A 27,234-nucleotide genomic window follows, 5' to 3' on the forward strand; every position below is an offset into this window, starting at 1 on the left:
GGCATTAACTTATTCACCTGCACACAAAAAAGCCACTGAGGGAACTCCCAGTGGGACCAGGAAGCAAAATCAAGAGACTGTCTCTGCTTGGGGACAAGCTAACAGGCTGAAAAAAATGGAGGCAACAGGTATTGTTACTCTGCTGCTTGTTTGCATCAGGGGGACAGGAACCTCTGAAGTGGGCAGCTTAATTAAATTTGGTATTAATGATCTTCCTTATTTTGACCCTCCTCAGCACAACTGACACCTCCGCTTTCTGTTAAAGCCACTTGCTATAGGCTTTTCCTCACTGGGGAAGTTTGGGGCAGGAGTCATTAGTAGCTACCCCACAGCCAGCGTTTCTACACCACTGTCTACAGAAGGGGTGGGCAAACTATGGCCCATGGGCCGAATCTGGCCCACCATCCATTTTATTCCATCCCTCGAGCTCCCATGGGGGAACAGGGTCTGAGGCTTGCCCCACTCCAGTGCTCCAGCCGGGGAGCAGGGTCAGGGGCCGCTCCACATGGATCTCGGAAGCAGTGGCATATCTCCCCTATAGCTCCTATGCTTGGTGCAGTCAGGGGGCTCCACTCCACATGCTGCCCCTGCCCCTAGTGCCGCCTCCACAGCTCCCATTGCCTGGGAACTGCAGAGGCGGCGCCTGCAGACAGAGCAGTGTGCAACAAGGCTGCCTGGATGAAGCTCTGCATAGGAGCTGGAGGGGGGGACATACCGCTGCTTCTAGAAGCCACTTGAGGTAAGTGTCACCTGGAACCTGCATCCCTGAGCCACCCCCAAAAGACTCTAACCCCCTGCCCCAGCCCTGATCCTCCTCATACCCTCCGAACCCCTCGGTCCCAGCCCTGATCACCCTTCTGCACCCCAAATCCTTCATCCTCAGCCCCACCCCAGAGTCCACATGCCAAGCCAGAGCCCTCCCCCCTGCCCTTGCCTCAAGCCCCTGCCCCAGCCCTGATCCCCCTCCCACCCTCCAAACCTCTCAGTCCAAGCCCGAAGTGCCCTGCTTCACCCCAAACCCCTCATCCCCAACCCCATCCCAGAGTCCGCAATCCCAGCCGGAGCTCCCTCCTGCACCCTGAACACATTTCTGTCCCCACCCCAGAGCCCACACCCCAAGCCAGAGCCCTCACCGTGCCCCCACACACACACCAACACTAATTTTGTGAACATTCATGGCACACCATATAATTTCTATATCCAGATGTGGCCCTCGGGCCAAAAAGTTTGCCCACTCCTGGTCTACAGTGACTGTTGCTGGAAGAGGCTGGGACTGAGGTTATCATGAGCTCTGCACTACCAGCACTTCTACGTCATTTCAAAGAGTGACTCTAAGGCCTGGTCTACACTACAGGGTTAGGTCAATGCAAGGCAGCTTGTGTCGACCTAACTATGGAAGTGTCTACACTAAAATTTTGCTCCCACAGACATAAATGCCCTGCTACATGACTTAACTCCACCTCCACGAGAGGCATAGAGTCACGGTCAACGTAGGTAAGTTGACGCAGTGGCAGTGTAGATACTGGGTTGCTTACATGGACTGTTACTGGCTTTCAGAAGCCATCCCACAATGCCCCACGCTGGCAGTAGAATAGATACAAGCACTCCTGGTGAGGATGTGTACCACCAACACAAGGATCAAAGTATGGCAATGCACAAATGACGTAATTACTGCAGCAGCTGTACTAAGTTAGGTCGACTTAATTTTGCAGTGTGGACATGGCCTAACTGGGAGCCTGCCTGGAACAACTACATGCAAGATCCTTGGCAGCTGCTCCATCCATTTGGCACTAAAGGGATGGAGAGGTGCATTGACAGGGCAGATGGCAATTCCCTTTGCACAGCAGAATACACAGGAGGTGGAAAGCCAGCATAGCAAGCTGGCCATTGGGAGCTTCTCCAGGAATGCTAGTTAAATAGCTCTGAGACTTCAGTCCCCAGAGCCCCCCAGGATCTGAGTGAGCAAGAAGGCACCTGTGTTCCCCCTGCCTAGGAGCACAGCGGAGAATCAGGCTCCAAAGCTGTAATCAAATATAATATTCTTGCATTATGATTTGGTCCCATTAACATAGACAAAGTCAAACCCTGCTATAAAACTCCGCTTGGAATTGTTTTATAACCCAATTCCCCACAGGGGCCACTTGGTTGTGCAGAAAGGCTCTAAATAACTGAGATGCAGCAGAGCTGAGTTTGATTCCTGGTGGTGCTGCAGGACCTGGGGGTCTCTGCAGTCACTGCTCCTATATCATTACTTGCTATTGTGTGTGAAGCTTATTCCTCAAGACATTATTTTCTGGGAAAAGTGTCCTCACAATCTATTTTTCATTTAAATTCCACTTCTCAGATGTGATACTGTGAGAATCAGAACATCAGATCATCCCCATCCTTCCCTTACCATCTACCCCTTTCACTCACACACTCCCTCTTTCTCTCTCCCTGCCTAATTTATCGAGACTGTGGCCAGTGAGCTACATCCTTCCAGCAGAATAAATCCATCCAGACAAAGTTCACAAGTCACTGGGCATGTCGCAAAAACCAGTGAACTGGTGTTACATCAGACTCCTGGGTTTATCTTGAGAGAGGGAGTTTTCTTTCTGTCAACTTTGCTCTGTATATCATGCCTAGTGCAGTCTTCTCCTGTGCAGCATTTAAGAGAACGGCCCATGGCAAACAGGACTGCTTAATTATTAACTCTGGACCGTAATAACCATTGCAGTCGGGTTATTGCATAGCAAGTCATCACCTGGGATGCGGAAAACAGTTTCACAGACGGTAAATGTAAGACTGCATCTTAGTTGTGCAGGAATGCTGGCAGTACAGTGTTTAACACATGTTTAGATATGTAATGTTAAGGCCAGGGGAACAACATGTCAGGCTTTTAAGCTGGTTCTTTGTCATATCCAGAAACAGGCTCACACCACAAAATTCAGAGCCAGATCTGTTTTTTTAACTCCCCCAGGATTTAATGTAAAGGAATGGAGAAGTGGGAAGGGGGACAAGTAGGGGAGTGGGTTTGGTTTACACTTGTCTCTAGTTATTTGCTACAAAAAAATTCAGAATGACTACAGCCTTTTTTGAAAGAGGAGGGGGGAAAAACAAAGAAACATTGGGTCAATAAATAGCAAGATGTAGTGGCCTGTGTTGTGATATATAAAATAGCAGAGTCTGGAGGCAGGAGGCATTTGTTAAAGAAAACTACAAATTATCAACACAAATAAACAGACTTCCCCATAGCTTTGGTTCCAGCTTTGTCTCCTTGCTTTACCAGGGACCACACCTTTCTGGAACATTGCACAGCACACAGAGATACCTAATGGCTTAAAGATGCAGTTACTAAGGGTTAAAATGGTGATGGAATATTAGCCTCTAACCAGCTACTGGCACTGGACCCAGTATGTTACAGCCCCAGAACAAAATTATTCAGGAGCTTTGTCTCTCCTTCTTGGTAGCTTTCTTGGTAGCTTATGGGGGAGGGATAGCTCAGTGGTTTGAGCATTGGCCTATTAAACCCCCAGTTGTGAGTTCAATCCTTGAGGGGGCTACTTAGGGTTCTGGGGCAAAAATCAGTACTTGGTCCTGCTAGTGGGGGCAGGACTTGATGACCTTTCAAGGTCCCTTCCAGTTCTAGGAGATACATATATCTCCAATTATTAAATTAAAAAAATACTGAATGGCTTCTAATCTACTGGGCTGGCCCATTTGATTGTAGATTCTGTGTCTCTACCTCCAATACTGAAGAGCCATTTTATATCATCTTTATTGCTGGGACTCTGGTGAATCACATTGCAGGGACTCTGGTGAATACCCCTGCATCTCCTATAGGAATAGCTGGCTGTGGGAAGGAGTGTTGTGCAGAGGCCTAATTAACAACACTCTTAATCATTTTGTTGGATAAAATTGTTATTAAAGTTGGAGGCAAATCAAATGGTACAAACCAGATGTTGACAAGAACTGTGATGAAGGGTCGGCAAAGCTCCCGGGAAAGTCACAGGTTAGCATAATAATAACATGAAAGATTAGAGAAATGGGAGGAAATAAATGCTGGTGGTTAAATTGCCATAATGAGTTTGATTGGTTAATTTTAGTGGGAGGTGGTTGCCTCCCCTTGTTGGACATTGTTGACTGAGGAATAACTGAACTCTTGGACTCGAAGGAGCAAGTTTCACCCTCATAGCTCCTGCCACTCCACTGTCTCCTGGGATCCACCATGACACCGCTAAGCCATCATCATCCTGATCCTGAAAGACATCCTGACCAGACAGAGGGAACCCAATGACATCACCACTTCCACCATCTTCAGCTAAATCCTGAACAAAAGGGGAGAGAGGAGAAGAGCAAAGAGAGAAAACCTCTCTGGTGAGACTTGGCTTCCTGCTGTCACCAGGGCTGGTGCAAGAAAATTTCGCGCCCTAGGTGAAACTGCCACCTTGCGACCCCCTCCCCCAAGCCCTGCGGCAGCTCCCCCCGCCCTGAGGCACCCCTCCACCCACAGCAGCTCCCCGCCCCCAGGGAGCCATCCGGCACCTCTCCACCCCAGCTCACCTCTGCTCCAGAAGCCCTGCTGTCACGCCCGTCGCCAGGCTCGTGCCACAGGCACTAAGCAGACCTGCGGAGCTCTGCCCAGCCGCTGGCGCCCCCACCAGCAATGAGAAGAATCGCATGGGATGGAGCGGCCACTGCGCTGGGAGAGAGAGGGAGTCTGAGCCTCTGGCAGGCAGCCCAGGGATTCCCCTGGGTCAGCGCACCGCAGGCCTCCCAAACCCCTGGGCTGCCTGCCGATGGCTCAGACTCCCTCTCACTTCCAGCGCAGTGGCCACTGAAAAGCTTTAAAAAAAAATTGGGTGTGCCGCTTTTTGGCACCCCCAAATGTTAGCGCCCTAGGCAACCTCCTAGTTGACCTAAATGGTAGCACCGGCCCTGGCTGTCACTCCTTCCCCCATGTGTCATTTTCCTTCCCACTTTATTTCTCTTCTTTTCTGTCTCTCTCCATTTGTCTCCTGTCTAATAAGAATGTAGCTTAGCCATCCAAGACAGCTCCACCTTTTGCAACACTGCTTAGGGTCAGCGAGTTGTATGGGCCCATGGTGCCCGGGCTCCAGGAATATTCAGGGCCCAGTGGCCTGGCTCCATTAATGTTCGGAGCCAGGTCTCTCCCCTAGCCCTGCCTGCCACTCCCGCATGCCTTCTCCGGACCCCGGAGTGTCCCTGCCTCAAGCAGGCGGCTGCCCTGCCATTCCACACTGTGTTCCCTCACTGCCACCACTGGCTGCTGCTGCCTTCACTACAACACAAGAGCGGTGGCAGGCTGAGGCAGCTGCTGCACCTGCAGAGAGGATGAGGCAACCATATGATGGGCAGCCCTCCCCTCCCCTTGCACCCACCAGGAGGTGGCACCAAGGGGACTTCTGGGAGATGGAGTTTGGACCTCACCTGAGCAGCTGCTGGGGCTTGGGTGAGTGTCCGACCATGTGATCCACACCTCCCCACCCGCAGCCAGCACTCCTGCCCGACGCTGGGGCAGGGGCAGCCCCATCCTCTGTGAGGCTATGGTGAAGGGCAGCAGGCTGCAGCAGGGGAGGAGGCCACATGTGATGGCAGCCCCCTCCCCCTCTGACACCCACCCACCACAGGGGAGGCGAGGGGGCTTCTTGGACCTGAGAGGGGCCCAGCCCCTAGGAGCATGTACAGTGACAGTGCCAGGTGAGTGTGCTGCCAGGGGAAGAGGGAGCCCCCTCCCCGGGAGCTCACTGCTGCAGGGGGAGAGGGGGCTGGGGGGACTGTGGAGTCCTCCTCTCTGGCCCTAGCCCCGGGGCAGACTGCTTGCACTCCAAACTCCTCATCCCCAACTGCGCCCCACCACAGAGCCCACACCCCCAGCCAGAGCCCTCACTCACCCAAACCTCAACCCTCTGCCACAGCCCTGAGCCCCATCCTGCACCAGGAACCCCTCATCCCCAGCTCCACCCCACAGCCCTCACCCCACCCCCACATGCCAACCCTCTGCCCTGGCTCTGAGCCCCCTCCCATACCCCAAATCCCTCATCCCCAACCCCACCCGAGAGCCAGCATCCCCAGCCACAGCCCTCATCCCCTCCTCCCTCCCCCACATTGTGCAATATAGGGAAACTGTTAAACACCTACTCTTTCCAGTCCATTTTTACATTATTTTTAAAAAAACATACATTGGCTTACAAGGCAGGTGGGGGCGGGGTGGGACTGGGACCCATTCTGGACACCGCCAAAAATTATACAAACCTGCCTCCCCTGACACTGCTGTGATCCAATGACCGGATAGATAGCTAAAAACATCACCTTCAACAGCCCAACACTGGTATGAGTTAGCCAGGTCCAGGCGTGACTGATCAGAGTGTGCTGGGTCTGTGTTGCCCCAACTGGGAAGCTGCAAGGCAACATTAGCACCCGAGACACAAGCTACATTTTTTCTTCTCTTTTGTGTTTGTTTTTCCTGAAAGAAAACAGGATCAAACAGCAACAATTATAACACATGCAGTGTGAGACCATCTAAACTAACTTTTTCTCTTCCTCCCCCACCCAAAGGAGAGTGAATCCCATTTTTAATGCCATCGGAAAGTGTCAGACAATACTTTCCCCTATATAGAGTGACAAGGCGGGTGAAGTAATATCTTTTATTGGACCAACTTCTGTTGGTGAGAGAGACAGATAAAGGGAATGGGAACAAAGAATATTGTTACAATGAAAGCCTGTTTTAACACTTAATATTTTAAATGGTTTAACTGTTTTTCTCTCTTTTTCTGTCTCCTTAATAAAAGGTTTTAATGATTTGAATGGGGATTGTTACAACAGGAGTAAGCCAGTGATAACTAGAGCTGGAAGAATTAGTTTCAGCAAATAAATTTTCCACAAAATGCATTTTGGGGGGCATCAAAACTATTTGCGAATTAAGGTCAAATTCAGTAAATAGCTACTGCCAAAAAAAATTTTTTTTTCATAAAAAGTCCAGTTGGTTTCAAACATTTCAAAATGTAACATTTCAAGTTTTCATTTTGAAATGACATTTAATTTCAAAAACTTTAGCTAGGTAGTTTTTTTACAAAGTTTGAAAAACACCTGAAATGTAAACAAAACACCACACACACACCAAATCTCATTTCATTCCAATGTTTCATTTCAGATGGTTTTCAGTCTTTAATGATTGATTGATTGTTTCATTTTGGTGAGGAAAAAAAAAATCAGTTTCAGTTCAAAACTGAATTCTTTTTTCATATTTTTCAGTCCAGTCCCTAAACTGAAAAATCAATTGTTCACTCAGCTCTTGACAGAGAAGCCACATTTAACTATTTAATGTTGTTACAGGGAACAAGCAGGAGCAGCGCCAGGGTTTTTGCCGCCCTAGGCATCAGCGCTCCTCCTCTGAGCATTCATTGGCAGGGGTCCTTCCACTCTGCATCTTCGGGGCATTTCGGTGGCAAGTCCCAGAGCAAGCGAAGGACCCGCTGCCAAATTTCCACCGAAGACTCAGAGCAGAAGGACCCCCCACTGCTGAATTTCCACTAAGGGTGGCAAAATGCCGCCCCCCCGCCATATCCTGCCTCCCTAGGCCTCCACTAGGGTGGCCTAGTGGAAGCTCCGGCCCTGGGAACAAGGTTTTCATTAACATCTCAACTCTGGCTGGGCATGACACACCCTCGTATTAACACAACTTCCTCTTATCCCTTCCCCACCAAACAATTCCATTATCGCCAAAGGGTGTGCTGCAGCAGGGCGCTATCCTTTCTCCCTACTGACCCCTGTGCTATAAAGAGGTAAGCTTCAGAAGGAAGTGTAAAATTGCCACATGTGCTGCAGGACAGGCTGTGCAATGCCACACTACTTCCCACTCACACACAGAGAGACCTGAACCAGCTTCAGAGCATGAGACAGAGAATACAGCCAGGCTAGATTAACACACTACTGCTGGTGCTGTAATAAATTAGCCTAAAACCTACCTGTCTCATCACAGAAATATTACATGGGACCAGATTTGGAAAAAACGGAGTGCTGGAAAACCCGACCTGACTGAAAATCTCTGATGAAAGGGATGCTGACTCCAACAGGAGACCGGCACAAAAATAAACAGCTGCAGTACGTGCTATGTGACTGTGACATGTAAATCTTCCACTTGCCCTAAAACTCCTGGAGAATGCTAAGGAGATCTGAGGAAAGGCTCAGAAAGAAGCAACCTGAGCTGCATACTAGGGTCACAGAGTGAGTCAAAGGGGAAAAAAAGAAAAGAGCAGTTATTGATGGTGCAGTAGCACTAGCACTGCATCTTTACAGTGCATTGCATACCAAGAATGATGAAGGGGAAGAAAGTTCTGAAGAAGTAACAAATAAGTGCAAAGGTCATTGTACCCTGGCAAAAAATCTTACCAATTAAAGACAGATTTTTGCTTAAGTAGCAAAATGGGGAGCAGAAAGCAGAGGAGACTTAAAGATAAAGAACCAGAGCCTGATTCTCCATAACACTAAACCTCCTTTATGCCACTCTGGCAGCTTAAAAGGGTCTTAAAAATTTGCAGAAATGGCCCCCTGAGAATACTCCTGTGCTAAGGGCCTCTCCTGGGGCTTGCATAAGGACTCAACTCTGGTCCTGCTCCCAGTCCCTGGTGCAAGGAGTGGGGTGGGGTGGGTGTGTGACCAGAATGCGCTGAATTTAGGGTTATGGGAGGCAACACAAAGTCTAACTTAGAGCAGCCCTAAGGCTTCCTTAACTAATACAGGGAAACAGGCAGGCCCTTGCACAGTCCCAGAATATGAGAAGCACTAAGGCAGCTTAAAAATCTTCTTTGCCCCTGCTCTTCTTTACTCCAAACACAGGGATTCAGGAAAGGAGAATCAGGCCCACAGTATTTGAATCAGGGCTGCTCAGAGTGGGGGGGCAAGTGGGGCAATTTGCCCCAGGCTGCGCAGAGGCCCCCATGAGAATATAGTATTCTACAGTACTGCAACTTTTTTTTATGGAAGGGGCTCCCGAAATTGCTTTGCCCCATGCCCCTTGAAGCCTCTGGGCAGCCCTGATTTGAATCTGGAATATTAGAAGACTGTCTCAGTATCGGTTAACTAGCTTTAAGGTGCAGCAATGAAAGGCTACTTAAGGGGGTGGACATGATGTGTGAATAGGCAATATTCATAAACCAAGAACCAGAACAAACAGACGTATAGACAAACATAGCATGTGACTGTGTAAAGGTTCTAACTATAGACCTACCTCTGAGCACAACACAAACAATTGAATGCTCCTGCCCCCACCCCCCCCAGAGGCGGCTCCAGGTCCCAGTATGCCAAGTGCATGCTTGGGGCGGCATGCCGGGGGGGGCGCTCTGCCAGTCCCCGGGAGGGCGGCAGGCAGGGTGTCTTCGGCCTGCGGGAGGTCCACCGGAACCGCGGGACCGGTGAGCGGCAGAGTGCCCCCTGCCGCCGTGCTTGGGGCGGCGAAATGTTTAGAGCCGCCCCTGCCACCCCCCATGAGGTAGGGAAATGTTATCACTCTCCCCATTTTGCAGATGGGGAACTGAGGTAGAGGAAGATCAAATGACTCACCTGAAGTGACACAGGAAGCTTGTAGCAGAGCCAAGTGTTAAACTCAGATCTCCTCTATCACAGCCTCGCTCCTTCACCATATGATTAACCACCCTGTGGAAGTGCACAAGAGCTTACAAAAAATAACATGGCAAAGGATTCAACATGCCAAACAAAGAGTGATGTCACAGTGACGTGAGAGCTGGCAGGAGTATAGAACATGCCCAGCATTTGGACATGGAACCTGTAATAAACCCAGGGCCAGTGCAACCATTTAGGCAAACTAGGCGGTTGCCTAGGGCGCCGAGATTTGGCGGCGCCAAAAAGCGCCCCCCAATTTTTTTTTAAATGGTTGAGCAATCGCTGCTGCTGGGACAGAGAAGGAGTCTGAGCTGCCCATGGCAGCCGGCAGCCCAGGGGGTTCCCCGGGTCAGGGTGCCGCTGCGGCAGCCCGCAGCCCAGGGGGTCCCCCAGGTCAGCGCGCCATTGCCGGCAGCCCAGGGCTTCCTCTGGGTAGGTGCACCGCCGCGGCAGCCGGCAGCCCATGGTGTTCCCTGGGTCAGTGCGCCGCCGTGGCAGCCGCCAGCCCAGGGATTCCACTGCACAGTCCTGCTTGGAGAGGACATGGAGCAGAGGTGAGCTGGGGTGGGGAGGTACCACAGGGGTCCTCAGGCCAGGGGGTGGGGAGCTGCCACAGGGACGGGCGGCACACTTCAGGGCTGGGTGGGGGCGGGGAGCTGCTGCAGGGCCGGGGGGGGGGCAAGGTGGAAGTTTCGCCTAGGGCGCGAAACTTCCTTGCACCGGCCCTGAATAAACTCAACCCCTTTTCAGGGTGCTTGGTGGGCTAAAGATAGAACCTGAGGACTCCTCCAGTGAAGTGTGGAGCTATTCATAAAAACAATAATGAAAGAAGCTATGAACTCAAAAACGGTGGCTATTATGCTCAAGTGGTTCACACATGACATGCAGAGCCAGAGTCCCAGCTGATGTACATAGGCACAGCTTCATTGGTTGCCCTGGAGTTATCCTGATTTCAGTGAAGGATGTGGCCCCTGAAACAGACACAGATGCAAGTAATAATTGAAACTGAGAAAGGGCTATTCAATGAAAGAATCAAGATTGATATGTGAGCCTGAAACCCAAGAGTATGTCTTTACACAGCTGTGTATGGCCTGAAGACAGCCTGAAATGAAAGGGTTAAAAAGCCTACAGCCAACGGAAGGCAATCTCACCCAAGTGTTTTATCTGCTCCACCCTCTGATGAAGACATAAGCATTTCCGCATAGCTGCCAGCTTTATTAAGGGCATCTGAGTCTGATCTGTAATGTCCTGGGACACAGAGCTGGTCTGCTTCTATGCAGCAGAGAATGTGCATGTCATACCAATAATATGGCAGGATAAAAGGCTTTTACTTTATTTTTCAAAAGGAAAATGTTTTAAAAACTCAAATAGACTCTTTTAGCAGGTCAGATGAAGAGATTAGCTATCTCAGAGTAACAGAACAATGCATCAGCTGGAGTCTAGTTCTTGTACACTTTACAGAAAAAGACTCAATAATGATACTTAGCACTAATTATGGCACCTAGGCCTTGATCTAGCAAAGCAGTCAAACATCTGCTTAACTTTAAGCATGTGGCTAGACCCATTGACTTCAAGATGCTTCAACACATGCTTTGCTGGACAGGAGGTTTAAACCTCCAGCAGTGTAGCAGGTAGGAAGAGTATTTTTATCCCCATCTTAAAACGTTAAATATAATTGTGGGAAATGTTAAAATCTTCACATAATGAACAGACAATTTTTCTTGGCATCCTAGTTCTATTCTGTGTTAGCCTCTATGCCTGAGTAATCAACAAACTCACCATCTCTGTGTGTGTGTGTATATATATACATACATACATACACTGACTTGTATTCTTGGGTATATATCTATATCTAAATATATATGTATTTATTGGTCTAAATTATGACAGTTCCATTATCAAGGGCCATGAAATGAAAGAGCTGAAAGTGAGTTACAAACAGCTCTGAATCTAAAAACAGAAGGAATTGCAGGAATGACCAAACATACCACTGAAAAGTAACAGAGCAGCCCTGTTGCACTCTGATTCTGAGATTATCACTGTCTTTTCATTAGTAGCCTGGCTGCAGCCAGAATCTGTCATTACCAGAGGAGTGTTCTGGGATCCACCCTAAAGACTAAAACCTCTCCCCACAACCTGGCAGCCTGCCATGCTGTGCACCCTGGGACATGAAGTCTAACCCTTCCTTTTTGCATCGCAGAGAGGATGGCAGGCTGCAGAGATGACTACGAATCCCAGGCTTCTCTGAGCATGGGCATTGCCACATTCCTTTCTGCTTCCTGGCAGGGGATGGGAAATATAAAAGGTGAAGTAAGTAGTATCTTTTTTAAAAAATTGGATGCTGCTGCGACAACCTGCACTGGAGAGTGGAGGGAGCACACACAGTGAGTTTGGCTTGTATGTGTCTATAGACAGCTCTTGTATGTTGTCCTGAGGGCAGTCTGTAGGAAAGATGCTTTTCCCAATTAAGAATTAATTAGTTTCCAAGCTTGTCTCTGTGTGTGTGTCTCTGTGTTTGTGTGTGTGTATGTGCGTGCAGGAGTGCTGGACCTCGGGGTTCTGGGGCTGCGGCTTGAAGTGGTTTCCATCATATACAGGGAAGCGTGTTACAGCTTTGTTCAGTGATTTTCAGCACCTCTGCTATAAAAATTGTTCCAGTGCCCCTGTGTATGTGTGTAGTAGGACAGGAACATGGAAATTAAGCAAACTTGGTTTTATGCAGGAGAACAATCAGACCAAGGATGGTAGGGGAGCAGAGGCAAAGCCCAGCATCACTTGCGAAAACAAAGAAAGATCACAGATGCTAAGGGTATGCCTACACTACAGCCGTTACAGTGACACAGCTAGGGTGCTGCAGCTGTGTCACGGTGATATAGACACTTCCAACATTGATGGAAAGGATTTTACATTGACCTAGCTGTGGCTACAATGAGGGGTAGGTCGACCTAACTATGTCGTACAGGGCACAATATTTTTCACAACCCCGAGCTATGTAGCTGGGTCAATCTAATTTTTAAATGTAGACTTGGCCTAAAGGGCCGTATTGTTGCTTCAGTTCAGCTGCTGGAAGGGGAACATGGATCTATTTCTTCTGGTTCATCTCTCTTTCCTTTTCAGCCGATGTGGTTAGACCCAAGTTGCCTGTTTGGGTGAAGCCCTGTGGTGGGAAACCTCTCTTGCTGCTACATGTTTATAACAATATTCCGTCTACATTATAATGGGAGGATTGATTTAATTCCCCAGCAAATGCATGTGTGCGCACGGACAAGTCCAACTTCTAACGGGCATCTCCCTCCAGCATTCAGCAGCCTCCCATGCTGTTGTAACATCAAAAAAGGCAGCTCTTGCCTATGTGCCTTGTACCAGTCCATGGTGTGCACATAAAACACTGGGTTTCAGTGGCTGTTTGCATGAGGCATAGAGAATAGGAATCACCACCTTTGGCTTTAGCCGAGGTTTCTTCTCCAAGAGCTTGTAAGAGCTGGAGCTGTTTGATATACCCCCATGCTGGTGTGCTGTATCCCATCTATTAGAGGACAGTGGTACTCATACAAAGGGCCAGCTTTATGACCTGTGGGGCCTGACTGGAATACTCAGCGGCGGTCCGGGGCTTCAGTGGCATTTTGGTGGTGGGGGGCCCACTCCAGGTCTTCCGCGGCACTGAAAGACCCCCCCCCCTGCTGCTGAAATGCCACTAAATACCTCCGGATCAGACCCCCTGCCACCGAAATGCCGCTGAAGACCCCCGGAGCAGGGCCTCCTTAGGCATGGGGCCCTCTTCAGCGTGGGGCCCGATTCCGGGGAATCGGTGGAATTGGCGTAAAGCTGGCCCTGCTCATACATACAGTTCACGATCACCATGTGTGCCAACCCAATGGGTTATGTGCATCCTCCGGCATCCACAGTACCTGAGAGAATGTACCTTTCTGGTTAAGCTAGAGCAGTGGTTCTCAACAACAGGTACATGTACCCTTGGGCAGGGCCGCTCGAGGGCAGGGCAAGTGGGGCAATTTGCCCCAGACTCCGCAGGGGCGCCCATGAGAGTTTTTCAGGGCCCCTGGAGTGGGGTCCCTCACTTGCTCCGGGGACCCCAGAAAACTCTCGCTGGGCTGGGGCCCCTGGAGCTGCTTCTGCTCTGGGTCTTCGGCGGCAATTAAGTGGCAGGGGGTCCTTCCGAGGGACCCCCGCCACCGAATTGCTGCCGAAGACCCGGCACTTTGGCGACGAGTCCCGCTTCAGCGGTAATTCGGTGGCAGGGAACCCCACCGCGGGTCTTAAGGGCACTTTGGCGGTGGGTCCCGGAGCGGAAAGACCCCCTGCCGCTGAAATACCGCTGAAGCAGGGGCTTCCTGCCGCCGAAGACCCCAGGCCCACTGAATCCTCTGGGCGGCCCTGCCCTTGGGGATACTCAGAGGTCTTCCAGGGGGTACATCAAATCATCTAGATATTTACCTATTTTTACAACAGGCTACATAAATTGCACTAGCGGAGTCAGTGCAAACTAAAATTTCATAGACAATGATTTGTTTATACTGCTCTGTATACTCTACACTGAAATGTAGGTGCAATATTTATATTCCAATTGATTTACTTTATAATTCTATGGTCAAAATGAGAAAGTCAGCAATTTTTCAGTAGTAGTGTGCTGTGACACTTTTGTGTTTTTATGTCTGATTTTGTGAGTTTTTAAGCGAGATGAAACTTGGGAGTACACACATAGGTGTGGGAACTAGGGGTGCGAAGGGTGCTACAGCACCCTCTGGGCTCCTGGCTGCCAGCCCCGTGCCCAGGGTCCAGGCTGCTGCCCTGCGTGCCCGGTGTCTTGGCTGTCGGACCCCCGTGCCTGGGGTCCCGGCTGCCACCCTGTGCCTGGGGTCCCGGCTGTGCACCCGCACACCTGGGTCTCTGCTGCCACCCTGCGTCCGGAATCCCGGCTGCCACCTTGCACCCTGGGCTTAGCTCCCAGTCTCAGCTCTGGGGGCTGGATAGGGGTAAAAGGGCTGACTTTCAGCATCCCCACTATTCAAAATGTTGCGGCGCCATTGGGTACACAAGACAAATCAGACTCTTGAAAAGAGTACAGTAGTCTGAGAGCCACTGAGCTAGAGACTTTCCCCTTGACCACCATTGATTGTAGACCGTAATGTACCTCATACTTGGCAAGTTATTTTCTGTGACTCACCAGGTGGAGTTATAGGGGAATTTGCACAGCTAGGGTGGAGCTCAAACATGGAGGAGTTGTGGTTTATTCACAAACAAACATATATAACAACCCACAAACCACTTGGGTTGTATCGACCACTAAACTGAAATCCCCAAAATATGCCATGATCTAAACCTCTGCAGGCCAGAGACACCATGTAACTAGCTATGTATGCATGGAAAGAACACTTTATCCAAATTCTCGAAACCACCACATTAGCCTCTTAAAATCTCTCTCTGCTTTGATACTTACAAAAACGTTAGAACGACCATACTGGGTCAGACCAAAGGTCCATCTAGCCCAGTATCCTGTCTTCTGACAGTGACCAATTGCCAGCTGCCCCAGAAGGAATTAACAGAACAGGTAATCATCAAGTGATCCATCCCCTGTCGCTCATTCCCAGCTTCTGGCAAACAGAGGCTAGGAACACCATCTTTGCCCATCCTGGCTAATAGCCATTGATGGACCTATCCTCCATGAATTTATCTAGTTCTTTTTTGCATCCTGTTATAGTCTTGGACTTCATAAATATCAGCTCTGGCATTGGCTGAATAGGAGCCAATGTAGATGAATTTTGTAATGATCAGATTAGATTGAAATGGTTAGATCAAACATTTATTCTTTTGTAGGCGATCAATGCCTGCTGATAGTGGGGGAGGGCGGAGTGAGGGCAGTGGCTTCCACAGCATGACTGAGCATGCTCAGTCCGTGTGAGATGCCCAGTACAAGCCAAGCAGCAAATCTGGAGAGGGGCAGGAATGATCCTGCCCACCCCTCCCACCATGCATCTTCTACTGCCATGCCACTTGTTGAATAAAATTTGAAAAGAGTAAAACATCTGCTGAGTCTGAATTTGATCTAACATGGTAGTCAAAGTTTAATAATTTATTTTCTGTTGTTTGAGGTCGGAGATAGGAGATGGCAGAGGCTGAAAGCACAGTTATAAACACCAATGTGAAACAGGTAAGAAGTTATTTGTTAGGCCACTTATATTTCATATTTCAAGCACTTATCTTCAGTGTGATATTCCAAAATCCACCAACAAAGAGAAACAAGGTCTAGGGATGTGAGCGCAGTAATGGGAGCTAGGAACTCCTGAAATCTACTGATTTCAATTTTGGAGCCAAAATGTTCATGCCAGGGGAACCAAAGAATCCCTATTTTCAGACACCTAAATAAAAGCAGATTGATTTTCAGAACTACGGAGCACCTGCAGTCCCAGTGAAGTTATAGGAGCACTGTGTGGGGAAACATCGCAGGATTGAACCACTGGTTATATAAAGAGAGGGTGAAACGGGTTCATTTGGAAAAACCTGCCTTTGCAGTGGCTAAAATGAAAACTCACAAGTGGTAGCATCCATGAAGAACATTATTGACTTTTTATTATTCTTGCAAGAGAGGAGACAAACTGGGGTGAAAAATGCCTGTGAAGGGAGGAGGGGCTGCTGATGTGCAGTGAAGCTAATCTGTGTTGGCAGGAAATCGTGGATGATGTCACCTCATGGAATTTACAGCTCTGCACAAGTAGTGAAATGAGGCTATACTGTGTCCAGATCAGCCAAAATTACAGAGCAGCTGCCCAGAACTGTCGCAGACAGACAACAGTATACGCAATGCATGCTGCCAAGTTGGGAGGGCCGTGACCTCCAACCTTTGCCTGCCCTATCTTTTGTGACCTGAGGGATTGAGAGTGAACATCATAGATCCAGTGTGCATCTCTCTCCTTAGGTCCCTCTCTTCCCTGGGTTGTGCAGGGCCAGCAACAATCAAGTGTATGTCATGCTATCCAAAGCTCACAGCTGCCACGGTGGGGTTTGAATCTCAGGTGTCATGCCTTAATTCAGGGGTTGGCAACCTTTCAGAATTGGTGTGCCGAGTCTTCATTTATTTACTCTACTGGCACGCAAAACCTTAAATTAATACATTTTTTAGAAGGTGTCTTTCTATAAGTCTATAATATATAACTAAACTATCGTTGTATGTAAAGTAAATAAGGTTTAAAATGTTTAAGAAGCTTCATTTAAAACTAAATTAAAATGCAGAGCCTCCCGAACTAGTGGCCAGGACCCAGGCAGTGAGAGTGCAGCTGAAAATCAGCTCATGTGCCATCTTCGGCACGCATGCCATAGGTTGCCTACCCCTGCCTTAATTCATCCTGGTCAACGAATATATGTAACAAGTGAGCTATTGGTAGAATAGGGGTCCTATCCCACATCTGTTCCTGCCTGGTCTGACCCCAGTGTACGGCTCCGTTCATCCAGAACTTCCACCTGAAACAAACTTTGTCCTAGCGGCTGTAATGTGTAAGATTTTAACACACCATCTAGTTTCTGAATGGGGGACTCCACTGACTGGGGAAGTGCACTTGTCAGTGTCCACCCCCTAGCTCGCAGACAACACCCACAGGTGAGGGAAGGTTCATAGCACCACTGTGACACTGGTGGTGCTTTAAAGGTCGGCTGGACGGAAGTGGTCAATCACTGTGTCTGCTCAAGTCTTGGCACTGAACGGCCCCCACCTCTCCAGTGATTGGCTGCCTGTGGTGGAGTTGTGGGCAATTGCAAGGCTTACCCAGGTTGTTGTATTTAAGACCCCAGGAAATGTGTGGGAGAAGAGAGATGATGTTAGAACCTGCAGCTCCCACTGCTCATTTGCAGCACTCTCTCCTGATTGATCATTGCCACCTCTTTCTTTAAATCCACCCAAAATCCACCCCTTTCTTCTTTTTTGGATCTCCCATTGCCCACCGCAGAAAGACCCAAATGAGGCGCTGGTCATCGCCGTGACAACCAGGGCCATCTTCAACTTGGAGGAGGAGCATCAGCTGTTCCTGACAAAGGGCAAGGAAGAGTATGTGAAGTATCAGCAAGTCAATGAGGATAAGCCCTTGGAGCAAGGTACAGCCTTCGCTTTCATTCAGGTGAGACGCCAGCAATGGCCCCCGTTCTCATCAAGATGTGCGTGAAACTTGGTACGTAGCAAAGTTCAACCTTCAGTTCCTTCAAGCCTTGTGCTCTTTGGCTGGGGCATCTCTCCCTGACGAAAGCAAAGAGCGATGCCTGACTCATGGTGAGGCATGGCCTCTACTTTCATCCAGGTGAGATGTTTTGGCCCAGATTCTCAAAGGTATTTAGGTGCCCACCTCCCATTAAAATCAGTGAGAGTTTTAGACACCTAAATATCTTTGAAGGTCTGGGCCTTTGTCCATAGCCAGGTGAGATCTCAGTTCTTGTGAGGTCAAAATGCTTCCAGCCTTAGCTCAGTATCAGTATAAGACCTTATCAGTATAAGGTCTTTGCTGCAGTCAAGGTGAGGTGCCTTCCTCAGACATGCATAGGAGTGTGACTTTTGGCCCTCATTTGGAACAATGAAATATACACGTGAGTTGTGTGTTGTTCTGTTTTGTGGAGGGATACATTGCAGACACACAAACCATCAGCCACCATTCCAAAACTGACAGTGGCCAACTTGGATGGCACCATGTCACTGTGGTATTTTTTTTAATTATTTAGTGTTTAAAGCATAAATACCATCCTTCCTGCCATACCCAGGATGGCAGACAAACTGTAAGGATTCAAGAAAAACTATAGACTCCAAATGACACTAGTTTCCTCACCACAAACATCCTGGAAACCTACCCTTAGAAAGAGGGAAGGTTAGAGACAGAACAACATCAGCACTATGAAGTGACTTCTTGAGCAAGGACACAGCAGCAATTTGGAGGAAAGACGACACCAGCAGAGGTTGGTGACCTCTGAAAGTGGGTAGGCAAGTTGGATTATATATATTTAGTGCATGTATAATAGACAAAATAGGCTAAATTCAGGCCAGACGTGTGTTGACGGAAAAGGATGTGACCCAGAATAAGGGATCTGGGAAGCTGTAATTCCCATGGCTGAGGGGAGCTGGAGCCACACAGCAATACATGCTGGGAAAGGGGCAAGGCTAGCAGGAGGTCCCTTTTCATCACTGTGAGAGATACTGGGGAGAGAATAAGACTTGCTGTTTGTCTCCCCATTAGGAGAAAGAGAGAGACACTAGGAAAAGGGCAAGAGCTCCAGATCTCTCCGGTCATGGGCCTTGGAAGAGTCCCAAGAGAAGACAGCCTGAGGGTGGGGTGAATCACTCCAACGAGGGGGTGCCTGTTGCAGAGCGAAGGAAGTAGCATGAAAGGGGAAGTGATGCGGGGCTAGAGTTGGTGGTTGGAGCTGACACCTGCTTCTCTGTCGAAGGCCTGAAGGTTGGAGCTTGCAGAAGAGAAAGGGCACGAACTCCACTGAGTCAGAGGGAGCAGCAGAGCAGGGGGCATTGCTGCTGTACCCGAGGGAGGAGAGGAGAGTACCAGACCCTTAAGGGAGGGCTGTGATCCAAGGAATGAGAGTGGGAGCAACGTTGGACTCTCATTACCCCAGAAGGGGTGGAGTACTTCGGTTTAACTAAAGGCTTAAAGTACCGAAACCAAATTACTGAGAGAGTAACTATGGCAACCAATAGCCCACTGTTAAATTTGGCCTCTTCTGGCTTAAGCCCTGGGTCAGGGCTGTTGGTGGTGGAAAGGCAGCAATCTCCCCTCTGCATCCAGGGGCTCTGCATGAAGGGGACATGGCTAGAACAATCAGGACACACGCTGTTGTTAGCCTATCCATTGCAGGACTCCTGTAATGCCCTAGGGCAAGTTAAAGCCATCCCCCCCACAACAGAATTCCTGAGGGAAAGTACATGGCAATGCTTTTGTCTGCTCTTCTTTGAGTGGTTCCCTCTTGGGTGCAGAGGGCCACTGTCTTCTACATTTCCCTATACCAACAAGAGTGATTCTGTCTCCTAGATGCAGGGGAGGAGTGCTGGAAATTGTGTGGTAGTAGATTGTGGGTACATTTGTGAGTATACAACTCAGAGAACAGCCCGTTGTAAAACAGAGTTTTGTCTCTGGCTGCTTCATCCAGGCCGTGCAGTTTGTGAATGAGAAACTCCTGGAGAGAAACCCAGAGGAGAAAGGCCTCTTTGATGTCATCATCCTCTCCAACAACAGCCCAGAGAGTGGCATGCGCATCGTCAATAGTGCTAAGCGCCATGGTAAGGAGATCCCACCTCTCATTTGCAGTCAGCCCACATTCAGTGAATGGGGGAAAACTGTCATTCAGTCCTCCAGAGACTGCTATGAAATAGATGAGGAGGTAGGGCCGAGGGGATACACAACAGTCTGGGGACAGGTGGTATGGAAGGGGAAGGACCCAGCCTATGGGATGGTAGCACAAAAAGGGGATGAAGTGATGGGGATGTTGTGGGAAATGGCTGGCAACCTGAGAAGGATGTTGCATGAATGTGGGAGATAAGGAGTGAAGATTTAACAATGTGAGGGACATTGTGTTGATGTGGGGAGGAAAGATAATGGTGGCTGTGCTGAGGGTCCCTGCATAAGTGTAAGGCAGCAGGATGGGGGTATTGCACTGATATCTGGAGCAGCTGTTGTCCTGGCAGGGTCTTGACATCAGTTGCACAAAGGGACATTGCATTAGAGTGTGTCGGCCATGGCGGGAGATGTAGGGAGTGCTATGTCAGTGTGTGGGCTGGAGCGCAAGGCAGGCTGGAAACAGAACTTAAAGATAGCTTTTCAGCTCTGCCACAGGTTTGCTGGGTGATTTTGGGCAAGTCATTTCCCTCTCAGTGCCTGGGCTTTCCCATCAAGTGGGAATAATGATATTGACCTCGTCTGCAAAACACATTGAGATCCACGTATGAGAAGAGCTGTGTAAGAGCTAGGTATTAATTTGATTTCATTTACTTTTTCTGATGTTAAGGTTTGGAGATTTCCAGATTTTGCTTTGTCAGCGATGAAGATTCCACCCAGTATTTGAAATCCCATAATGTCAAGCTCTTCCTCTCGGCCGACAGGACGGACGTGTGCAATGCACTTCAGCGAGGTGTGCTTTCTCTCTCTCCTCCCTCACCCAGCCTGGGATTTCATTCTTACACTTGGACCCTGCACCACCTCCCCACATAAGCCCCAAGATGAAGTTCTGTCAAGACTTGCTTTTTCAGAGGGGTTTATTACTTGATTCAGAGAAGTGGTTCTGGGCGGATCTCGACACATTACATCTCAGCCTGGAAACAATTCAGAACCTAATAGTTCAGCAGTGTCTAGAAGTCACACGTAACCAGCTTGTAACTCTTTGATGGTGCATGTCAAATGAACTAGCCGGTCTCCTGTGCAAGTGGGCAAGTAATTCGTAATTCATCTGTTACTGAAGAGTTTAGTCTCTTTCTGTTTATCAGATACCCACAAATAGACCATGGGTTTTCTCAGATGTATTCATTATTCTAAAGTATCCATCAAACAGTTTGTGTGAATAATTGTTGCTCATGAATTAGGTCACAAGTTGGTCGTTACGAGCATCCAGCATTGTAGATTTAAGCTGTTCCTGCTCCCGGTTTGAATGAGTCACTGTTAGAATCAGGTCTGCAGAGCACTATCATTATAAATTGGAAATTTGATTTCTGTGATTGACTTAAAATTAAGCATATGCTGAAGTGCGTTCCTGAATGGGGATGAACATAAGCATGCGCTTAACCTCTATCAGGGTGTAGGAGTCTTTCCAAGGACTTTAAGGGGGATCAGGCCCAGAGTCTGTTTTTCATGAACATTGTTGGTTTGACTGGGACCTTGCCCAGCTGTCGAAGTTCTTTCATTCAGGCAAACAACACAATTCACAAGCAACTTACGTCTAAACGAGAACTTCTCTTTGCAGGGAAGTAAAACCCTAAAGGTGCCTGATTGAGTAACATCCCTGGGTTAAAACCTATTTCCTGGCTATAATCCCAGTATGTGAGAGTGGGCAGAGAACCCCTTTTCTCCAGTGCAGGAAGAGGGCCAGCATTAGGCCAGGTGCATAAAAGAATATAGTGGAGGTGCCAGCCAATTTCACCAGCTGTACCAAGTGAGTGAGTCTGGGTTTGGCAGGGTAGGGTAAGCACAGGCAGGAGAGTGCTGGATGTACATGGTGCATAGGTGTAGCAAACTACGCTTCCGACAGCACCTATGGAGGTATCTCCAAACAGTGACATCTGAGCATTGCCTCTCCTTCCCACCCCCAGAACAGCTCTGCCAGATGAGCCCTATTTGAAGATCTATCATCTCTTTTCACTTGGGGAACCCGAAGCTGCGAGGGCCTGATCCAAAACCCACTGAAGTCAGTGGCAGTCTTTCCATGGATGTCAGTTGGCATTGGATGAGGTTGTAAAAATTTCCCGGAGGAAGCTATGTCTATGCTGACTGCTCCCCAACCTGTCCTCCATTGCATGCAAGCACAAAGTTTTTGTGTGGCTCCACTGGCTGCTGCATGGGGGTGCCCTACTCAGCAGCATCACCAGGCAGCCAGGACTCGTACTCTGGGGCCCTCACTGGAGTGTGGACACAATCTCTCTGGTTCCCATTCTCAGCTAGACAGTGACACTTCTTTCTGTCCCACAGGAGTGTCAGCGGCTCTCATCTTCCAGCAGGAGGTGCAGACCCCCAGCACCCAACTGCGAGTGGTGTTTGATGGGGATGCCGTGCTCTTCTCAGATGAGACAGACCGGGTTTTTCGAGAGAAGGGGCTGTCGGGGGCTCTGGAGTATGAGATGGCAATGGAAGCCGTGCCTATGGGAGAGGTATGTTAGCTTGCCCTGCCTTAATGGGCTTCCCAGTCCCTACACTTGCTTCCAGCCTGCTCAGTCTGGTTGTGTTACACTCATCCACAGTGACCAGTGATTGGGGCCTCCTGCTAGGGCTTAACCAATAGCCTCTTGCAGCAGAATAGGCACAAACATTAATGGATGGCCTCTGGCCTATACAGTGACTGCTTTGGCCTGATCCAACACCCCACTGAAGGCATTGAAGAGTCCCCTGTTGGTTTCAGTGAATGCTGTAACAGGCCATTGGTCTCTTCTCCTGTGGATGAGGTTTGTGACACTAGCCGTGCTCTGAGATCAGATGGGACGCCTGTGAATATTTGCTCTATTTCTAACCCTCTTCCCAGTCTGCAAACCTTTATTAGCAAATTCACTGTCCTTTGTCACAATCAACTGGTCTTATTTTTTGGTGCTGCCTTTTGGAATGTGTCCATCTGCTCACTTGGGACAGAGATAAGGCCACAGCATTCACTTCCATTTCTGACCTACTTGGGGTTTGCATCAAGTCTTCAAAAGTGAAGGGTTAGAGCACTAACCCACTGTGCTACTACACAGGTCACGCTGTGGCACAGTTCACAGACCACTGGTGCTCTGCCGACCACTTGCCGCAGGAGAGCTGACTTGTGGCACAGTGTTGGCTCCCTTTTGTTTCTGGCTGCAAAGCTGCATTAAAAGATGGGTACATGCTAATCAGGTTTAAGACGGGTTTATGCTATTCAAAGTATAAACTACTTTACTAAAGTCACGTTTCTATGTAAGCAATGGCTGTCATTGTTACAGGGATGTTTTATGATTGATGAGTGGGGAAGTGTCCACGAGACCATCCCTCTAATTAATTGTGGTTCAGGCACTGGAAAAGTGTGAGACCTGCAGCTGTAAGGAATCTACATTCCTGGCCTCTGTAAGAAATCGCTTCATCTTAGACTCATAGACTTTAAGGTCAGAAGGGACCATTATGATCATCTAGTCTGACCTCCTGCACAACGCAGGCCGCAAAATCTCACCCATCCTCCTCTTTAACAAACCCCTAACCTATGTCTGAGTTATTGAAGTCCTCAAATTGTGATTTGAAGATCTCAAGCTGCAGAGAATCCTCCAGCAAATGACCCGTGCCCCATGCTGCAGAGGAAGGCAAAGAACCTCCAGGGCCTCTGCCAATCTGCCCTGGAGGAAAATTCCATCCCGACCCCAAATATGGCAATCAGTTAAACACTGAGCATGTGGGCAAGACTCACCTGCCAGCACCCAGGAAAGAATTCTCTGTAGTAACTCAGATCCTATCCCGTCTAACATCCCATCACAGACCACTCGGCCTATTTACCTGCTGATAATCAAAGATCAATTGCCAAATTAATTTGCCAAAATTAGGCTATCCCATCATACCATCCCCTCCATAAACTTATCAAGCTTAGTCTTTAAAGCCAGATATGTCTTTTGCCCCCATTACTCCCCTTGGAAGGCTGTTCCAGAACTTCACTCCTCTAATGGTTAGAAACCTTCGTCTAATTTCAGGTCTAAACTTCCTAGTGTCTAGTTTATATCCATTTGTTCTTGTGTCCACGTTGGTACTAAACTTAAATAATTCCTCTCCCTCCCTAATATTTATCCCTCTGATATATTTATAAAGAGCAAGCATATCCCCCCTTAACCTTCTTTTGGTTAGGCTAAACAAGCCAAGCTCTTTGAGTCTCCTTTCATAAGACAGGTTTTCCATTCCTCGGATCATCCTAGTAGCCCATCTCTGAACCTGTTCGAGTTTGAATTCATCCTTCTTAAACATGGGAGACCAGAACTGCACACAGTATTCCAGATGAGATCTCACCAGTGCTTTGTATAATGGTACTAACACCGCCTTACTTTACTGGAAATACCTCGCCTGATGCATCCTAAAACTGCATTAGCTTTTTTAACAGCTATATCACACTGGCAGCTCATAGTCATCCTGTGATCAATCAATATTCCGAGGTCCTTCTTCTCTGTTACTTCCAACTGATGTGTCCCCAATTTATAACTAAAATTTTTGTTATTAATACCTAAATGCATGACCTTGCACTTTTCACTATTAAATTTCATCTTATTACTATTACTCCAGTTTACAAGGTCATCCAGATCTACTTGTAGGATATCCCGGTCCTTCTCTGTGTTAGTAATATCTCCCAGCTTTATGTCATCCACAAACTTTATTAGCGCATTCCCACTTTTTGTGCCAAGGTCAGTAATAATAAGATTGGTCCCGAAACTGATCCCTGAGGAACTCCACTAGTAACCTCCTTCCAGCCTGACAGTTCACCTTTCAGTACAACCCATTGTGGTCTCCCCTTTAACCAGTTCCTTATCCACCTTTCAATTTTCATATTGATCCCCATCTTTTCCAATTTAACTAATAATTCCCCACGTGGAACAGTATCGAATGCCTTACTGAAATCAAGGTAAATTAGATCCACTGGGTTTCCTTTGTCTAAAAAATCTGTTACCTTCCTTGATCTCTCTTTTCTGGCTATTTCTGTGCAAAGGTGAAATTCACGCTTCCTCGTGTACTCCCAACCTCTAATCCCTGTGTGGTTTCCAGGGTCCATTGAAGGCCTTTGCCATGCATCTTGGGAAGATGCGCAAGAAGTTCAGCCAGGAGAATTCCCCTATTCGCACCTACTTATTGACTGCCCGCAGCGGCCGGAATATGGGCATCCGTGCTATCAAGACCCTCCGGGAATGGGGGCTGGCGATTGACGAGGCCTTCTTCATGGATGGGGCTCCCAAGGGTCCTCTCCTCTCCCAGATCCAACCCCACATCTTCTTTGACGATGGCCTTCATAACATCCAGGGGGCTCAAGATATTGGCATACCCTCTGCCTTGGTCCCCTGTGACTGCTGATGGGCAGGGATGAAGGGGCAAAGGTCCTCCAAGGTTCAGGCAATTGGAGAACACAAGGACAAAGCTTCTGCCAGAAGGGATAAGGGAGGATTTCTAAACCTGTGCTAAGCAAGCTTAGGGGAGAGGGAGAGAAGATGCTATGTGCTGATGTGGTGCTGGATCTATTGCTCTTGGGTCTCTCTCTTAGTTCCAAAGACATGGTCCATCTGATCTTGGGGATGTGGCAACAGAAAGCCAAAAATCCACAGGAAGGAAGGATGCTTGAAATGTAACGTAATAGTTAAGTCCATCTCTTGATCTGCCTTAGCCGTCTCTTCAATGACTGCAGCCCTTCCAGCCACTAGGGATAATGTGCTTCACCACTTGTGTCATACAAGCACTGAAACCACAGCTCTACTGATGAGACCATGTGAGCTGAAGACAGGATGTAACTGTTGTAAGAAGCAGGCAATATAAGCTCAGGCTGCACTCAGACATGGGGTTTGTTTTAGGAGCTTTGGGCCAGTACTGCTATTCAAATGCCAATAACCCTCTAAACGCTGCATTTGTTGGGGTTTCTGCTTTTTCACAGGAAACTATTTTTTTTTAGTGAATGTTTTAGATATATGGGGCCAAATCCTGAGGGATGCTGAGCAGCTAGTGAGCACTTGCAGCTTCCACTGACTTCAGCAGGAGTTTCAGATGCTCAGTGCCTCCTAAGATTTGAGTGCCAGGAACCAGGAGCTCTGTCTTCTCATAGATTCTAGTTTGTAGGTATGTCTTACGCTGGGCCTGATTCTGATTTCCTACTGGTGTAAATCAGGAGTAACTCCACAGAAATCAGTGGAATTATACCAGGGTAAGTGAAATCAGAATCCAGTCTATAATATCTAGTAGTTAATTTAATGTCAACCGCTCTCTTTTCCTGCCAGCCACGCAGCCTCTCTTCTGCTCTCTCCTCTAAATGGCACAGGAAGATCAAGTAACTGTCAATTTATAATGCACAACACTGCAAAGCTGCTTTTACAGTATCTTGAGTATGTTTGTGCTGAGAACAGGGTAAGAATGGCAAGCCCCACAGTATATCTGGTCATTCACACTTAGGATCCAAGACAAATCATGTCCAATGTTATTTTCCAGTAATAATTTTTTTAAGAACTAAGTCTGGGTTGGTTATAGCTGCACACAAATATGATGCAAAGCCCTCATATAGACATAATATACATAGGATACTAAGGTTATATCCTCTGTGTGTGTATTTACATATATATAGATATAAATTATGGGCCAGTTTCTCAGTTGGTGTAAATCTGTGGTAGTTCCTTTGATTGGAGGAGCTATGCCAATGTATCTGAGAATCTGGCCCTACATGTATGATGCTGCAGTAATGATCTAGCACTCCAATTCCTGTGTGCTCTTGCCAGCAGCAGTGCTTTGATTTTAGTGCTTGGATCTCAGCAAACTATTCCAAAAGGGGCAGGAAGACTCAAAAATAACAGCAGAGTATTGGGGTAGGAGAGGGCTTAGCTGAGTGCCTTATTCTAAGCATGTTGCATTACACATCCCTTGTTTCTTCTGGAATAAGTGTCCATTAGCCTTTGTTCTTGCTGGCTGTAATAGGTGCAGATGGGGCATTGTTCTTGCTGGCGCTGGTGTATCTGAGGCCTGTCGTGAGCAGTTTTGGATATTTTGGGTTTTTTTTACTGGGCAGGAAGCAGTAGGATGGAGCCTAATTTATATTTGCTAACCCGCAGATTCTTTCTCAGGGCTGAATTTTGGCCTTTTGTCTATGCACACATTCACCACCAGAGGCCACCATGCTGCTCCTTACTGAAACAGGTTTCAGAGTGATAGCTGTGTTAGTCTGTATCAGCAAAAACAATGAGGAGTC

At 48.2% G+C, this 27,234-nt stretch overlaps 1 protein-coding gene across 5 annotated transcripts; it reads left to right on the plus strand.

The window, feature by feature from the left end:
• The first annotated feature begins 58 nt into the window (after positions 1-58).
• LOC115650517 (cytosolic 5'-nucleotidase 1A-like) lies at positions 59-27,234 on the plus strand. Of its 5 annotated transcripts, none has more exons than XM_030560599.1 (7): positions 59-128; positions 15,729-15,787; positions 17,577-17,744; positions 19,768-19,897; positions 20,623-20,745; positions 22,293-22,471; positions 25,062-27,234. In XM_030560599.1, exons 2-7 carry the CDS (start codon positions 15,743-15,745, stop codon positions 25,362-25,364), a joined length of 948 nt encoding a protein of 315 aa, XP_030416459.1. In that variant the 5' UTR covers positions 59-128; positions 15,729-15,742; the 3' UTR covers positions 25,365-27,234. The 5 variants fall into 5 exon arrangements, with proteins under 5 accessions (XP_030416459.1, XP_030416455.1, XP_030416454.1 ...); XM_030560595.1 differs by lacking the exon at positions 59-128 and adding an exon at positions 11,791-12,018; XM_030560594.1 differs by lacking the exon at positions 59-128 and adding an exon at positions 11,791-12,005.

Source organism: Gopherus evgoodei, chromosome 4, assembly GCF_007399415.2.
Source record: "Gopherus evgoodei ecotype Sinaloan lineage chromosome 4, rGopEvg1_v1.p, whole genome shotgun sequence".
Lineage (NCBI taxonomy): Eukaryota > Metazoa > Chordata > Testudines > Testudinidae > Gopherus > Gopherus evgoodei.